We start from the raw sequence: 16,606 nt of genomic DNA, 5'->3' as shown, positions 1-16,606 counted from the left end.
AATTGTTTGAATCCCATCAGAAGTTAATAACGAGTCATGTGTATGTTCTTTCAGGTGTACGTGCCTCTGTGTGAACGCCTGGGCAAAAATGACCGAACTTCCTACTTGGCTAACCTCGCCCGTAAGTTCTCCAGGTGAGTCTTGGTGACATACACACTCTTTCTACTCTAATTGCTGGTCTAAGAGGATAGTTTACGATACTTTTACTTTGTTGCAATGTGTTCATTACTACTACTACTACTACTACTATTGCAGAGTAAGCAAGCTACAGCCTCCTTCTCCTGCCCTGGACTATGATTCCCAAGAGGAGGATGAGGGTGGCCAGCAGGGAGGAGGTGGTGGTGGCTTTCCTAAACTGATGGGACGGGAGAGTGTGGATGGGGGACCAGAGGAGAGGAAAGAGGAGGCTGCAGGGGAGAGGAAGAGTGAAGAGGAGGATCAGGAGGATCAGGAGAAGGACACAAGAAGCCCAAAGACTCTATTGTTGAATAACACCAAGAGGTTTAAGGAGAAGTTTTCTCAGGTTTGCTCTGTTCTGTTGAGTGTGTTTGCATGTATGTTGTTTTACTTTGTACTTAAAGGAGAGATTGTATGCAGGTGTGAAAGATCATTTTGAGATTACAGGAATGGTGTGAGGATAATCATAATTCACAATCTCATATCTTTATCTTGTCCTATCGCTCCAATTCCTCCTCAGGATCCCCCTAAGCAAAGGTGCCTCTGGCGTTTTGCCTCTGCTAGTTGGGGGGACCTGAGTAGGTAATTTGCTGATTTTCCTTGGAATGAATACTGCTTCCATGTCAGAGACCTGTCTTTGTGTGCTGAGTGCATAACAGAGGTGATAGTGTCTAGCATGGAGGCGTACATTCCGCACTCTTTTTCTCGTCCTAAACCTTCTAAACCTTGGTTTAACACAGCTTGTTCTCGTGCGATACATGATAGAGAAGTGGCCCACAAAAGGTAATTAAGCCTTCCATCACCAGAATCTCATGTACTTTATATTTCTGCCCGGAACCATGCCAAGTCTGTTCTCCAACTAGCCAAAAACTCCTTCATTAACAGAAAATGTCAAAACCTTTCAAGATCTAACTCCCCTTGTGATTTCTGGCATCTAGCCAAAAATATCTCCAATAACTTTGCTTCTTCTTCTTTCCCTCCTCTATTTCAACCAGATGGCACCACTGCTATCACATCTATTTCTAAAGCTTAACTCTTCACTCAAACCTTTGCTAAAAACTCTACCTTGGACAATTCTGGGCTTGTTCCTCCCTCTCCTCCATCCTCTGACTACTTCATGCCACCTATTAAAATTCTTTGCAATGATGTTTTCCATGCCTTCACTGGCCTAAACCCTCAGAAGGCTTATGGACCTGATGGGGTCCCTCCTATTGTTCTCTGAAACTGTGCCTCTGTGCTTGCACCTTGCCTAGTCAAACTCTTTCAGCTCTGTCTGTCAACATCTACCTTTCCTTCTTGCTGGAAGTTTGCCTACATTCAACCTGTTCCTAAAAAGGGTGACCGTTCTAATCCCTCAAACGACTGTCCTATTGCTTTAATTTCCTGCCTATCTAAAGTTTTTGAATCTATTCTCAACAGTAAGATTCTTGAACATCTATCACTTGACAACCTTCTATCTGATCGCCAGTATGGGTTCTGTCAAGGCCGCTCTACTGGCGATCTGGCTTTCCTTACTGAGTCTTGGTCATCTCTTTTAGAGATTTTGGTGAAACTTTTGCTGTTGCCTTGGACATATCAAAAGCTTTTGATAGAGTCTGGCACAAAGCTTTGATTTCCAAACTACCCTCCTATGGTTTCTATCCTTCTCTCTGTAACTTCATCTCAAGTTTCCTTTCTGACCGTTCTGTTGCTGCTGTGGTAGACGGTCACTGTTCTTCTCCTAAATCTATTAACAGTGGTGTTCCTCAGGGTTCTGTCCTGTCACCCACTCTCTTCTTATTATTCATTAATGATCTTCTAAACCAAACTTCTTGTCCTATCCACTCCTACGCTGATGATACCACCCTGCACTTTTCCACGTCTTTTCATAGATGTCCAACCCTTCAAGAGGTAAAAATATCACGCAGGGAAGCCACAGAATGCTTGACTTCTGATCTTCCTAAAATTTCTGATTGGGGCAGAGCAAACTTGGTGTTGTTCAATGCCTCCAAAACTCAATTCCTCCATCTATCAACTCGACACAACCTTCCAGACAACTATCCACTCTTCTTCAATGACACTCAACTGTCCCCCTCTTCTACACTGAACATCCTCGGTCTGTCCTTTACTTTTAATCTGAACTGGAAACTTCACATCTCATCTCTAGCTGAAACAGCTTCTATGAAGTTAGGCGTTCTGAGACGTCTCCGCCAGTTTTTCTCACCCCCCCAGCTGCTAACTCTGTACAAGGGCCTTATATGGAGTATGCTTCACATGTCTGGGGGGGTTCCACTCATACTGCTCTTCTAGACAGGGTGGAATCAAAAGCTTTTCGTCTCATCAACTCCTCTCCTCTAACTGACTGTCTTCAGCCTCTCTCTCACCACCGCAATGTTGCATATCTAGCTGTCTTCTACCACTATTTTCATGCTAACTGCTCTTCTGATCTTGCTAACTGCATGCCTCCCCTCCTTCTGCGGCCTCACTGCACAAGACTTTCTTCTTTCTCTCACCCCTATTCTGTCCACCTCTCTAACGCAAGAGTTAACCAGTATTCTCAATCATTCATCCCTTTCTCTGGTAAACTCTGGAACTCCCTGCCTGCTTCTGTATTTCCACCTTCCTATGACTTGAATTCCTTCAAGAGGGAGGTTTCAAGACACTTATTCATCAATTTTTGACCACTGCTTTGACCCTTTTATGGGACTGGCATTTCAGTGGGCATATTTTTTTATTTGATTTTTGTTGCCCTTGGCCAGTGTCCTTCCTACATAAAAAAAAAAAAACAAGATTTAGTGGAAAAAAAAACATACTTTATTAATTTGTATGAATATTCAAGATCAGTATTTTCTACTTTTTTTTTTGTTTCTAAATTTTGTAATTCCTTCCTTCTTATTATTCTCACCCAGACATATTCCTTTATCCTGACCCTTCAGCTTTCCTTCCCTTCATCATGCTTTTCCTGCACTCCTGAATTCCTTCCCTTTACTCATTATTCCTATATCTCTACTGTCTTCTGTCCTTTTCTTTACTCTTAATGATCTACTGTACTCTTAATCCCTACTGTATTCTGTCTTCCCCTTACTCATAATGCCTCTATCTATACTGTCCTGCATCCTTCACCCATTCCTAGCCCTTCAAGGCTTCTGTTCTAGCTGATCCCTCTGCCATAAATCAGGTGGGGAGCAGTAACACCACACTGGGGGACCTCAGAAGCTCATGGTCCAATGGGTTCCTTGAGCTCTCCTCTGTCCTGGCTCATCTCTGTGCACACCCATGTAAGTTTATAGATTCTTTAGAGACCTCTCAATGCTGGAAATGTTCCTATTCTGGGGATACTACAACTCAGGAACATATGTTATGCAGGGAAGTCATGAATATAGTTTGAAATACACACATGAATAAAGTGCAATTCATAGCAGTATCTGTCGTTTCCTGGTGTAAGTAATGACTGAACAAGAGATGCAAGAGGATGAGGAAAATGAGGAGGGAGACAAGGAGGAGCTGAAGGAAGCTGTGGTGCAGTTGGCAGATCTCCACACTGGCCTTGCAGATTGTTACAAATCTCTGGAGTACCTGGAGAAGTTTATCAAGGTGAGACTCAGAAGTGTAATCATAGTGGAGCTTCATGAGTTCAAGGCATCATATCAATTTGTGTCATCCTTCTTTTAGTCTTATTGGAAAAAGTTGAATAGAATTCTCAATGTGTGTTCTTTTGCATAATCATGTTCTTCTGAAAATTTGTATTAACTTTGTATGTATGTTTCTTTTTTGAATTTTGATATCTGCAGGTGGTGGGTGAGGGTCGCCTGGCAGGTCTGGAGGGGCTGGCAGGAAGTCTTATGGAGGTGCTACTTCTCCTCTGGCGGCTTGGGAGGCGGCAAGGCATCAGTGGCAGGGTGCAGGTGTGTGTGTGTGTGTGTATGTGTGTGTGTGTGTGTGTGTGTGTGTGTGGGTGTTTTTTAAGATCCCATTTCCATCTCTCCAGCTGTAGGGGCATGCAGTGTAAATGTACAGTATCATCTTCTATTCATCTCTCCTGGTGATGAATGTATTGTTGTATTCTCTTTCTTATAAATACAAATCCATTACCTATTACAGTCATTAAGTAAATTACAGAGGATTTTGTACAATATTCCCAGTTCTTTTATCCTCTCCCATACTTAGATTAACATTAGCAGTCCCAACTAAAACAAACACTTAGAAATTTACTTGTTCTCAGCATTTTATTCCCACAGAGGCATCAAGACAGTGGCCTAAGTATGATACATATTTTCACAGGTGGTATATACATATTTAACTCTCCCTCAGGTGATGCTGGAGTGTGGAGTGGAGAGCCTGGTGGGGGTGGTGACGAGGGAGCTGCGGCCTGTCAACCTCCTGCCAGCATCGATGCGAGAGGCTCACCCATTTCTGGTTGGTCTCTGCTCTGTATCTGTGCATGAGTGCTTTGTGATGTACGGAGGAAAAAGAAAATACAAAAGCAGGCAGGGAGTTCCAGACTTTAAAATATGTTTGTGTTTGACTGTCAGGCATCCCAGCGCAGGGTGATGGAGGCGCTGCATGTGGTGGCAGAATGGGAGGAGGCAGTGACAGTGTGTGCACAGACTGTCATGGCATCAGGTATGTTTAGACTTGTTGGATGTATTTGTGTGTGTGTGTGTGTATAAGGGTATATGGAAAGAAAGAAAAAAAGAAGGAATTATTTAATAGACCTGTGGATTGCCATCAACATAGCAATATGTAGCATGTACATAATCAAGAAAATTAGAGCCATGTCAGGTTTTTCCTTCTTATATCTTTAATTTTTCATGTACCTTCTTGAAGTTTTCAGTGTATAGCAAATATAAAAACTGAATGCTATCTTGGTTTGAAGTGTTTATATTGGTTGCTCATGACATTTTCTTCCCTGGTGGTGTTAGCCAAGCGACAGAGAGATGGACGGCAGGACTTTGACCCAACCAAGGTTCTGGGCACCATTAGTGGCCTGCGATCTGTGTGCACTGATCTTAGTGACATCATGAAGGTGAGACCCACTCACTCCATGCCACCCAGCTATACACACACACACACACACACACACACACACACACACAAACAATGACCTGGTATCACAGATGGAGGAGAGAGAGAGAGAGAGAGAGAGAGAGAGAGAGAGAGAGAGAGAGAGAGAGAGAGAGAGAGAGAGAGAGAGAGAGAGAGAGAGAGAGAGAGAGAGAGAAGGGGGCACGGGAAGAAAAGAAAGAAGAGTGGATGCTCAAGTGACATCAAGAAATACAGCTTCCATATCAAGCTATTGAAATCTGGAATGATTTGAAGGAAGAGGTGGTTTAGGGAAACAGTGTACACATGTTTAAAGAAAAACTGAATAAATATGGTTATGGAGACAGGACAAAATGAGCTTTGGCTTGTGCCCTTTACAATTCAACTAGGAAAATACAACTAGGAAAACACACACACACACACACACACACACACACACACACACACACACACACACACACACACACACACACACACACACACACACACACACACACTTAGTGGCGTCATGCTGGATGAAGCTGGTACTCTACATAATGAAGAAGAGGGTGAAAAGCCAGAGAGGAAGCTTTTGAAAAGTTCCTCTTTTTGTGTTGTTTATTTTCACAGGCCATCAGAGTAAGTGATACAAGTGACTGCTTGATGATGGTGATGTCCTCTTCTACAGGTCCTGCTGGAGGCTCAGGTGGGGTTCTCTGGGGAGTGGTCAGCACTAATCCGTGTGCAGGATCCTGACCAGCTGCGCACCATCACCTCTCAGGTCCTGCGTGTACTCACTGCCTATGATTTCAACATCTTTTCTGCAAGGAACCAGGACCGCTGGGTGAGGCAGAAGGAGGACCTGCAGCTGGCAGTGCAGAAGTGGGAACAGGCAGTCATCAGTGCCATCAATGAAAGTTTTCAAGACAGAATGTGAGTTGCCTTGAAGTATTGCAAGTGTGAAATCATAGCAGTGTCATTATGTCCAGCAAGATGGTGTCTTATGAATGTATGTATACATTAGTCATGCTGCATTTTGACTGCAGGACCTCTGAACTGGTGACGGCTGTTGCTGGGGTGCTTCAGAAGGAGCCGTGCAGAGCCTCCTTCAGACAGCTCCTCATCTCTCGCCTACCAGACCTTTTGTCAGCCTTTGCAGAAGAAGTGAAGGGTATCAGGGCTGACTTTAAGGTCAGTGTGTGTGTGTGTGCACACTTGAGTTTGTTCATGCAACAGTCCATTGTGATCAAAACTGCTTTCAGCTTTTCATGTAATGTAAACAAACCCTGCAATCAATAAATTAAATGTATCATAGACTCATAACAATGAACAATCTTGTATGCTGAGTCTGGGTGTGTATGCAGGCAGAGCAAGAGAAGGAGCGGCCAGGCACGCAGGCACCACTCTCAGGCCGTGTGCGCTGGATGAGTGCTTACCTCACCAAGCGTCTGGCGGCCTGGACCACTCTCAAGCAACTCTACTCTCAGCACCAGGTTTGTTTATGCCCCAGCAGCAAGTATCTTTCTTCTAAATGATTGTTCTGTGTTGTTTTCCTTCACTCTTATGCTTAATTCCATCTCTTTCTCTTTACCTTTGTCAAGTTGAAGTTTTAACATAACATAAGAAAATAAGGGAAGCTGCAAGAAATCATCAGGCCCACATTTTTCCTTGTGATATCTCACTTCCTCTTTCTGTATGTCTGATATGTATTCTCTCCTTGTCTCTTTTTTTTCTTTTGCTGCTTAACATCTTTCTCACCACACCTGACACCTTATATGCATTTATGTGGTGTATTTGAATCATGGACTTAAAGACTGTTGGGGTCTGGTGCAGGGATCCAGTGCAGGTGGTGACTTGTGGGCTGAGGTGGAGGCAGAGGTGGAAGAGGTACAAGGAGAGGTGGAGCGTGCCAGGGAGCAGATGGTGGCCCAATGGGGGAAGAGGGTTACCCAGCAGATCCCCAAGTTACTGGTGACACCTGTCCTGACCCGCGATGAGCATCACTGTGGTATGTAAGGATGACTATACACACACACAGGCACACACGCACACACATACACTGTCATGCTATCCTTTCGAGCATCATGGAAACACTGAGGAATCAATAAGAAGGCAGAATAATTTGGGTGTCAGAGATCATTAATTGAATTCTTGGCAGGACACTGAAAGCAAACATGAGTTTAACATCTTACCAATTAGGCCACAGAAGATCACCAAGGTCTGAATGGACTTCAGTTGGCATGATTTGACTGTCCTGACCCTGTGCTACAACCAAGGTAGAAGCACACGCTGATTCTCTGCACCCCATCAGGCGTTGGTGGGTGGCGGGTGAGGTTGCCTGGGGAGCTGCAGTCAGTAGTGTGGGAGTGTGGACAACTTCTGCAAGCTGGTATTCGCCCCCCTGAGCTGGCCACACACCTCACTCTCCACTACCACACCCTCCAGACAGCTGCCATGGGTCTCCATCTCACCCTCAAGGATTACCACTCTGTCCTTGACCAGCTGAGTCCTGTACAGGTGAAGGAAGCAAGATGCAAAATGTTTTATGTGTCTACTTGAAGAATTTTTACTTTTTTTTTTTTTCATGAAAGAGATGGTGCTGGCCATGGGCAACAAAAAGAGAAAGAAAGGCACATTGAAGTGCCATTCCTAAAAGAAAGGTCAAAAGGACCATCTAAAATTGGAGGATAAGTGTTTTGAAACCTTCTTGAAAGAGCTCAAGCTTATTCATTATGTACATTATAACAGTGAAATGTACCATGTATATATTATTATTATTATTGAATTATTGATGTGGTTCAATCAATTAGATATGGCAATTTAAATAAAGTCCATGAAAAATTGTATTCTCTCAATCTTGTTCTGACAGTCATTAATTTCTTGGCCAAATGTTATCAGTTTTTATTATCTTATATATTCTTTCATTATTCTTACTCCTGATTGAAACATTAATTCTGATTGGGTCACACAGCTATCATGTAATATGACATGTTGTTCTATCATAGCGTGAGTTGTTGAGTGCTGAGCTGAGTGGTGCTGACCGAGTGCTGGCAGCAGGACAGAGGGTGGTCACATGGTCCCCTGCTGCCCTCACCCACTTCAGCACCTCTTGCAGGGACGTCATTGAGCATGTCAGGGCACTCGCCAACAAACTCATCAGGTGCTGAGAGAGAGAGAGAGAGAGAGAGAGAGAGAGAGAGAGAGAGAGAGAGAGAGAGAGAGAGAGAGAGAGAGAGAGAGAGGCAATGGACCACATTTTAAAATATTTTTGCACTGCATCTCAATTAGTTTCAAAAGACTAATTAAACTTACATAAGTCTTCTGAGGGTGTTTTCATGGTTCTAGTAACAGTTTAACAAGATTCCTACACTATTAATAAGAAATATACTCTTGAAAACCCAGCTAATCATCTCTGTGGCCTTTGAAAATAGTTGTGTTGTGAGAGATTAAAGCATTTGTGAATATAGGCCAATGTGTTATGTAGTGTTGTGTTATGCTGTATTCTAACCAGTGTATTCACTACTTCCTCCAGCATCACCCACCATCTGGATGACCACCTCACTTCCATCAGAGAAACTCGCCTCCTGAATCCTACCCCAAGGAACACCACCACTGATACACAACATCCTCCCTCGCTGCCGGTCAGTTCTACCCACTGCCTCACTCCTCCCATAAGCCCTCTAAAGACTAGCTCCTATCTAAGCCTGATACTGAGAAAGCACCAAGAGGACAGGAAGCTAAGAATAAGGATAAATTTTGACTGTGGAGAAATTTGATAATCTTAAAGGACAGATGTTGGTAATTATAGGCAGTATATAACTAGTAGTTTTATGAGATGATTCTTTATGTTGGTATGTTTGCCATTTATTTATTTATTTTATTTATTTTTTATTTAGTAATGGTAGCAGAGTGTAGCATTTTAATGTGAGAAGGAGGATGATCTGAAGATGTCTGTCTCTCCTAAAGTAATTCATCATAGGAGGATGGAAAAATGGGCCTCAATGTACAAGACTTTCTACTTTCTCTCACCTCTATTCTGTCCATCTTCCTAGTGCAAGAGATAAGGAGTATTCACAATCTTTCATCCCTTTCACTTGTACCCTCTGGAACTCCCTGCCTCCTTCTTTATATCCCCATTTGTATGACAAATCCTTTCAAGAAGGGTGTTTCAAGACACTTCTCCAATTTTAAATAATCCCTTTGGCCCTTTTTTTTGTAGGGACTGGCACCTTAGTGGGCTTTTTTATATATAAATTTTTGTGGCCCTTTGTCAGTACCTTTTACATAAAAAAAGAAAAATTACTTATCTGCCTTGCTATCTTAGGAGTTGATGGGAGAGTGCAAGATGAGGTGCAATGTGATGGTTGAGGAGCTGGTGGAGGTGTATGAGCGACTGGTCACCACACTAGGCTCGGCTGGTTTGCTCCTGTGTAGTGCAGAGGAGGGTGCCCCAGAATCCCTTGCTGCCCACATCCGCACTGCTCCTGAACTCAAGGCCAGGTTGTCACCATTCCTCCTTCACTGGTGCCACAATGTACAGGAGGCTGTTACAATGTGAGGCTCCAGGGGTCTTGTATTACTAGTGTTTTCTGCCTAGATTTTGGCATTGTGGGTTGCTGGTATTGTTATTTATTAGTTATTTTTGCCTGTCTGTGTGTTTCTTCTTGTTTTTGTCCTTTTGTGTATCTTTCTTTCATCTCACCAATGTCTTTTGTGTTAATTGTGACATTGTTGGTTGTTATTGTTATTGATTACCAATTTTTGCCTGTTTGTGTATCTTTCTTTCATCTCAGTTGGTTTGTTAATTTCTGTTCAGGGAATTGAAAAAGCTCAACAGTGTGAATAACAACAGAATGTCCTATAGATTCTACAAATTCAAATAATGCTTGTGATGACATTCATTCTTCTGTCAGGATGTTAGTGAACAGCATCAGCAGCATGGAGAAGCTGCTGCAGGGACAGGAGGTGGTATTTGGTGTGGAGTCCAGCTTGACCTCCACCTCCACCCTCACCCTCACACCCCCAGCCCGTACTCTCACCTCCATCCTGGCTGATGCCCTTGGCCACACTGTTAGGAGGTGAGTCCTGAAGAAATTAAGTGGCCAGAGATGGATATCTTCACCTGAAAACTTAGTATATGCATTAATTTTATTTAAGATTCTTTATATGCATGATTAAACAGTACATGAGAACATAAGAACAAAGGAAATTAAGGGAAGCTGCAAGAAGCCATCAGGCCTACACATGAAGCATACCTCCTTATTTCCACTTAGGCTCAGTACACTCATACTAATAGACTAAATGCAGCTTTTATCTTTCTTTTTACCTCTCTAGTTCTGCTTCCATTCCACTCAAATAAAATGATTGCACTAAATGTCACTGAACTTCCCTCCTCTCTTGTGTTGATCTGTTCTGTGCCACTCATGCTGCTCCTCAATGGGTTTCTCTTGCCTGTGTAGTGCCATGGTGTTCCGGCACTGGGTGGAGCTGGAGGATGGCACCGTGGCTCTCAACCCAGCCCCTACTGCTGATGATGACACTCTTGCCACCTCTACTTTCTACAGCCAGGTAACATCAGCAGATTTCAGCACCAAAGAAATAATTTTCCTACCATTACTATACCCTTGTTAACTAAGCAACAAAAGTAAAGCAGAGGCAAAACATGACCTCTGGCATGCATTGGGGCTTGTGTGATAGCCTGCATGTTGTATCATGTTCGCCTCTCTCCCTTCAGGTGTCTCAGGATCCCCGTCTGCATGCTGCCATTGAGAGTATCACATCCACGTTCACCTGTGTCATCCGAACTCTTGATGCTGACTTGCAGAGGTGAGGAGTCATGGATTATAAACTCTAGCTAGGCTCATATTCTTAAATGCTATGAGTTTTTATTAAGACTACCTTCAAAGGCCATAGAAAGGACTGGTCAGGTTCTCATGATGTTTTCTTTCTCACTAATGGTGCAGAAGCCTTGTTTAACTATCCTTCGAACCATGACAGCTATCTTGAAAATATCTATAACTTTCACCACAGCCCTTTAAAAGTAGACAAGATTAGATACTGAGGGATCTGAAAACATGGACTTAAGAGCCAATTATGTTCAAATACCAATAATAGTGGTGGTGTCCAGTAATGACAGAAATAATGCATACACTCTTAACATTAGCAGACATAAATGATATTGTAGTTATAGTAATGCAAACTTGCTTGTGGAAACATTAAGAGGCAAATACAGCATACTTTATAATTCCCAAAACTGACAGCTGGTATATTTAAAAGCTTGTTTGTATAGCAATGCATGTTTGTATTGTATATATATATATAGTTTTGTATAGTAGTGTAGACTTGCTCATGGAGATATTAGGAGGCAAATACTCCTTCATTCCCAAACTTACATAGCCTCACTTCTGTCCATTGACCTGCAGCTGGTATGTGTATGAGCACGTGTGGCGGCGAGACAAGAGTGCAACAGTCAACAGGTTCTGTCGCAGTGGTCCCTCAGTGAAGGAGTATGACGACAAGCTCAGGTTCTACACACACCTGGCATCTGAGCTCTCCCAGGCATCCCAGCACAAGACTCATGGATGTGTAAGGTGAGTTTTCTTGTTTTCTCTCTCTCCTTCTCTCTCTCTCTCTCTGACAGGCATGATAATATGATCCATAATTAAGAGAAACATTTACTGTGTCATTCTTAACCTTAACAACTGCTTAATGTTCTCTTTCAAATATTCTAATGATTGCTGTCATGTAACGAAACCCAGTCTGTCTAATGATATCTTAATTAGGTTGGTTAAATTTGTGCCATTGCAATTATTCCTTTGTATCTTAACTTTGTATTGGCAGTTTTTCCTGCTCATTCTTTTTCTCTTGTTGGTATAACTTTGGTATTGAGTTCATGCTTATTATTATGAAAATTAAGTTCCTGTTACTGATGTAGTATGTAGATCGTGAGTGTATCTGTTTGTAATGTTTTATGTCAATTTGTGGTCAGTGAAATCATATCCAATCTCAGTCTAATCAATAATATTTCAATCTGGATGTATCTTCTTGTGGTCAGTGATATCTTATCCACTCTCAGTCAAATCCGTAATGTTACAGTCTGGATGTGCGGCCGCTGGTGGGGCAGGTGGTGAGGCAGGCTGGAGAGTGGGTCAGGCTGCTAGGGGCCGGCCTGCTGCTGGAGGCACGTAACAGGCTCAACCACGTTCTGGAGCAGGTCACGGTAGGTCATCACCTCAATTTTAGATACAGACAGATGATAGTACATTGTGATGCAGATAAAAACATATAGTCACAAACAGAATGAGTGGAATGAAAGATAGTGAAAAGCTAATACATATAAAATGGTTTATTGTACATATATCAAGAAGTAGACAGTGTTAAAAAGAACTGATAAACAAGTATTACATATGGTTATAGTGACAAATGATCCTTGTGCTGCAGTGAGAATTATCCCTTCTTCACTAGAGGCTCAGATATAAGGACAGCTTGTAAATGTAATTATGAATATGATTTTATGCATGTAGATGTCTTGTCCTGTCTACTGTATGGAAAGATATCAATTTAATATATAGACAGATGTATATTAAAAGACCTCTTCAAACTTATTTATACTAACAATCTATGCATCAAAATTTTTCAGATCATAAACAGTGAGCTGGAGCAGCCCACCAAGGACCTGGCATCCTTGACTCTGGTGGTGAGGGCAGTGCGGCAGGTCACCTCACAGCACGCCCACCTCCACACTGCTATCCTTGACGTGCGCCAGATGTTCCATACACTCAGTGTCTATGGAATTGAGGTGAGTCAGTTACATTTGATGACACTTCTTCTAATTTATTCAAAATTTTCTTGAGTGTTATCTTTATTTTTTCTGGGAATTGGGTGGCCATAGCAGCAAGATAGTATTCTTATGTGTTGGTGAAAGTTTTAATTTTAAAATACATTCAGAGCAAAACATATATAAAAGATGATCTCTTACTACTTGTTATGTACTATTTTCATCTGAATTGAATGCATGGATCACATAGTATACCACTGCTCATAAAATGGCCTGTTTATCAAAAATGATTTGCCACTGAATCAGAGGATGAGAGGTGTGGAGGGAGTAAGAGTGTTAACATGTGGTAAAACTTTTAACAATAGCATTATAATTAATCCTTCAAATAACTGACTTATTCCTCTAGGTTATGGATAGTGACCATAGGAAACTTGAGTTGACATCAGAGAGGCTTGAGGTCCTTCATCAGAACTCCATCACAGTGAAGAGGTCATTGCAGCCCACTCAGGCATTTTTCCTTGCCAAGACACAGCAAAAGGTTTTTGATTTCAGCAAGGCAGTACAAAGATTTCAGCAGAAATTTGAAAGCAAAGGTCCAGGGACTGTTGGTGAGGACTTGGAGAGAGGCGTTGTGCTTCTCAAGGTGAGCCTGAGCTTTGAGCTTTGATGTAAAGAATTGTATCAGGTATTTTCCAAGCAGGTAAGAAAATCATGCTCATCTAATCATATTCCTCCTTCAGGAGTACTCAAAAAAAGTAGATGAACTGCAAAAGGAAAGGGAGCAGCTGGACCAGGAAGAAGATGTGTTTGACCTGCCTGCCACACAGTACCCAGGACTGGATAAAGCTGTGGTTGTGATGCAGCAGCTCCGGGAAGTGTTTGCCATTTATCAGCAGCTCAGGGTGAGCATATCTCTGCTCATTCTCTCTGTGCCTGTCTTTTGCTTTAACTGCCTGTCCCTGTCTCATCTGATGTTTACTGATGACATGTGCCTTCACAGAGTGTAGAGATGACTTGGCGTACAATGCGCTGGGTCACAGCCAAGCTGGATGACTTGAAGGGACAGGTGGAGGGAGTGAGGGCAGCATTGCAGGGTTGTGATGGTGGACAGGAGACCGAAGTGTGGCGTGCCATGCAGCAACGCCTGGATGACCACACCACCAGCCTGGAGGTGACTGCTGCCCTCAGACAGCCAGCTGTGCAAGCTAGACACTGGCAACAATTGGTGACTGTTGCAGGTAAGTTTCCATGCAATATTGTTTTGATCCTTTGTCTTGCTTATCAGCAGTTGCATATTCTTTCTTTCCTTCATTCCTGTACAGGGTGTGGAGGGCGATGGGAGTCATCAACAGGCGTTGGCAATGTCAGTGTATGGGACGTGCTGGAGCTGAGACTGTCCCGCCACCCGCTGCTTGTTGCCACCACTGTTGATGCTGCTGTCAGGGAGAGTCACCTCAACACTCAGATCAAGGAGATAGCTAATGTAAGGCAACTCTCACTCTGAAATATTATATATATACTGATTAATTCCTCTCCATAAATAACTGATAGTAAGTACTAAGTGAGAGTTTATATGACTGTTGATATTCCCAGATGATATTTTTGTGCTGTTACAGTTCTGGCAAAGGACAAGACTGTGTGTGCAGACATCAACAACTGTGTGGACTGTGGAGGGACTGGATGAGCTCCTGGACCACCTGCATAACCACAATCTCATCCTGAAAGCCATGGCCAACACCAGGTGAGTCGCTCTGCACTGCACCACATAAGGTTTATACAGCCTCACTTGAAATCCACTGACAGCATCAATCTTTTGGCTATAGATATTCAACAACTGTGTTGTGCCCCAACTCCTGGGGTATAGTACTGTGGGCCATGAGACTCCCTTTCCACCTGAGGCTGACAGGACTAAGAGTGTGAATGATATGTGTGTGGTGTCTTCTCTGGGCTGCTTCATGAAGGATTGCCAGTCTGATATGTAGCTAGATAGATAGACAGCACTGTATTTGCTACTCTTACAACAAATTGTTAAATTGTTGTCCCTTGCAGATACTGTCGGCCTTTTGCAGAAGAGGCAAGTCAACTGGCAGGAACTCTAGTGTCTGTGGAGGCCTTGGTGGAAGCTTGGCAGGACACACAGGAGAATGTGAAGCTTCTCCTTTCACATACTCTTGCATCTGAATTCTCAAAGGCCCCTGAACTAAGAGCCCGGTACCGAAAGGTAAGTGTTGCTATCCTGAACATCACAAAAGTGTTATAAGAGATATTCATTGTTTTATTGGGTGCTACACTTGGAAAAAATTGGTGAATTTTGCTGAAACAAATAACATATGCTGCTTTTTATATTAGACAGAATAGCCTGAAGGGTGTGTTTTGTGAAAGCTTATTTTTATTGTGATGGTGCAAATATTTTAATGTATTGAATTGTGACATTTGATATTCATACAGTTCATGAAGAAACTGAGAAAATTTCAGATGAAGAGAAGGATTTTATTGCTAAAACATTCTAACAACCATTTTCAAAGCATTAGAAAAATTACTTGCTCCTGCTTTGTCCTGTGTTTTCTCATCACCAAATTGAACTCGTGTTTTATTCAGTCACAAAGTGGAGAACCATCCAGTAGGGTAATCAATGGAAATTTTCTCAAATAAGGAAGGGTTGATGAGGCATCAGACAGAATGGGGTTGGAGGTTAATCCTTTCACTGCATTATGCAACAAATGACAACACTAAAAGCAATGTATGAAATCTTTATAAGCATCTAGTAGAAAGAAGGGAATAAAAAAAGAATACATTTTGCAATTTCTATGCAGTACAATGTTTAGAAGTGGTTGTGGAACATGATAAGATGTCTCAGAATGGTATATAACTAAGGAAAGACATGTCATATAGCTATGAAAGGGTTTAGAGAGAGACACAGATGTTATGAGATAAGTTTATTTCCAACTAATTTTGCTTTTGAATTGAAGAAGCCAAAAGTGAAACTAGTTGGGAATAAACTCACCTTATGACAGCTGTATCTCTCTCATGGCCTCCACCCCATAGCTAGGATTGCTAATGCCTCACTGACACTCCCTTGACCTGCTAAGCTGATGGAGAGAATAGAGCGCCGGGCCTTTGTGCTGGAGCTGGCTGGGAACGCTGCATTCCTGGAGGAGGTGTTGGTGCTGCAGAGGTATGCCCAGGAGGTGATGGGTGAGCTTGGGGAGTTGCTGGAACGCCCTCGCTGCCACTGTGCTCGACTCCACTTCCTCACTAATCAGGAACTGATGGGTCTTCTGGCACAGTCTTCACCAGAGCACCTCAATCTTCTCGTTGGCAAAGTGAGCCACAGGTTCTGACGTTCTGTGTTGTGTTGATATTGTGTCTGCATCTTGAAGCCACACACTTTCATTGTTATTACTTGGTGTGAGGTGTTGAATTGTTAGTGATAGTTTGAAGGGTAAGTTTTCACCTTTACATATATGTATTTTCACAGTACAGTTTTTAGTGTGCATGTGTGTGTGTTTGTGTTTATGTAAGGGGATTACTGGCTTAGGGCTGGAAAAAACTTGGAGAAAAAGGTTAACTGAGATGCCAGTTCCAGAGGAAAGGACCACAGGGATTATCTTAAAGAAATTATGATAATTTGAATGTTGATTTTTCTGATAG

At 42.6% G+C, this 16,606-nt stretch overlaps 1 protein-coding gene across 8 annotated transcripts in view; it reads left to right on the top strand.

Moving 5' to 3' along the window:
* Positions 1–16,606, top strand: part of LOC135106040 (dynein axonemal heavy chain 10-like) — a 72,030-nt gene that overhangs the window by 3,561 nt on the left and 51,863 nt on the right. For 7 of the 8 annotated variants that reach the window (XM_064014835.1, XM_064014836.1, XM_064014837.1 and 4 more), the window contains 29 exons: positions 55–134; positions 256–523; positions 3,335–3,434; positions 3,602–3,750; positions 3,948–4,061; positions 4,468–4,572; positions 4,689–4,779; positions 5,079–5,182; positions 5,867–6,111; positions 6,225–6,369; positions 6,543–6,671; positions 7,012–7,186; positions 7,490–7,695; positions 8,184–8,338; positions 8,711–8,819; positions 9,503–9,732; positions 10,092–10,256; positions 10,638–10,746; positions 10,913–11,004; positions 11,601–11,768; positions 12,274–12,397; positions 12,818–12,976; positions 13,362–13,598; positions 13,696–13,857; positions 13,956–14,193; positions 14,278–14,438; positions 14,572–14,696; positions 15,005–15,176; positions 16,045–16,278. In XM_064014835.1, the coding sequence (XP_063870905.1) occupies positions 55–134; positions 256–523; positions 3,335–3,434; positions 3,602–3,750; positions 3,948–4,061; positions 4,468–4,572; positions 4,689–4,779; positions 5,079–5,182; positions 5,867–6,111; positions 6,225–6,369; positions 6,543–6,671; positions 7,012–7,186; positions 7,490–7,695; positions 8,184–8,338; positions 8,711–8,819; positions 9,503–9,732; positions 10,092–10,256; positions 10,638–10,746; positions 10,913–11,004; positions 11,601–11,768; positions 12,274–12,397; positions 12,818–12,976; positions 13,362–13,598; positions 13,696–13,857; positions 13,956–14,193; positions 14,278–14,438; positions 14,572–14,696; positions 15,005–15,176; positions 16,045–16,278 (4,551 nt within the window). The other variant, XM_064014842.1, reaches the window with a different exon arrangement.

Source organism: Scylla paramamosain, chromosome 12 (genome assembly GCF_035594125.1).
Source record: "Scylla paramamosain isolate STU-SP2022 chromosome 12, ASM3559412v1, whole genome shotgun sequence".
In the NCBI taxonomy this organism is placed as follows: domain Eukaryota; kingdom Metazoa; phylum Arthropoda; class Malacostraca; order Decapoda; family Portunidae; genus Scylla; species Scylla paramamosain.
This window is presented reverse-complemented; position numbering and strand designations above follow the sequence as displayed.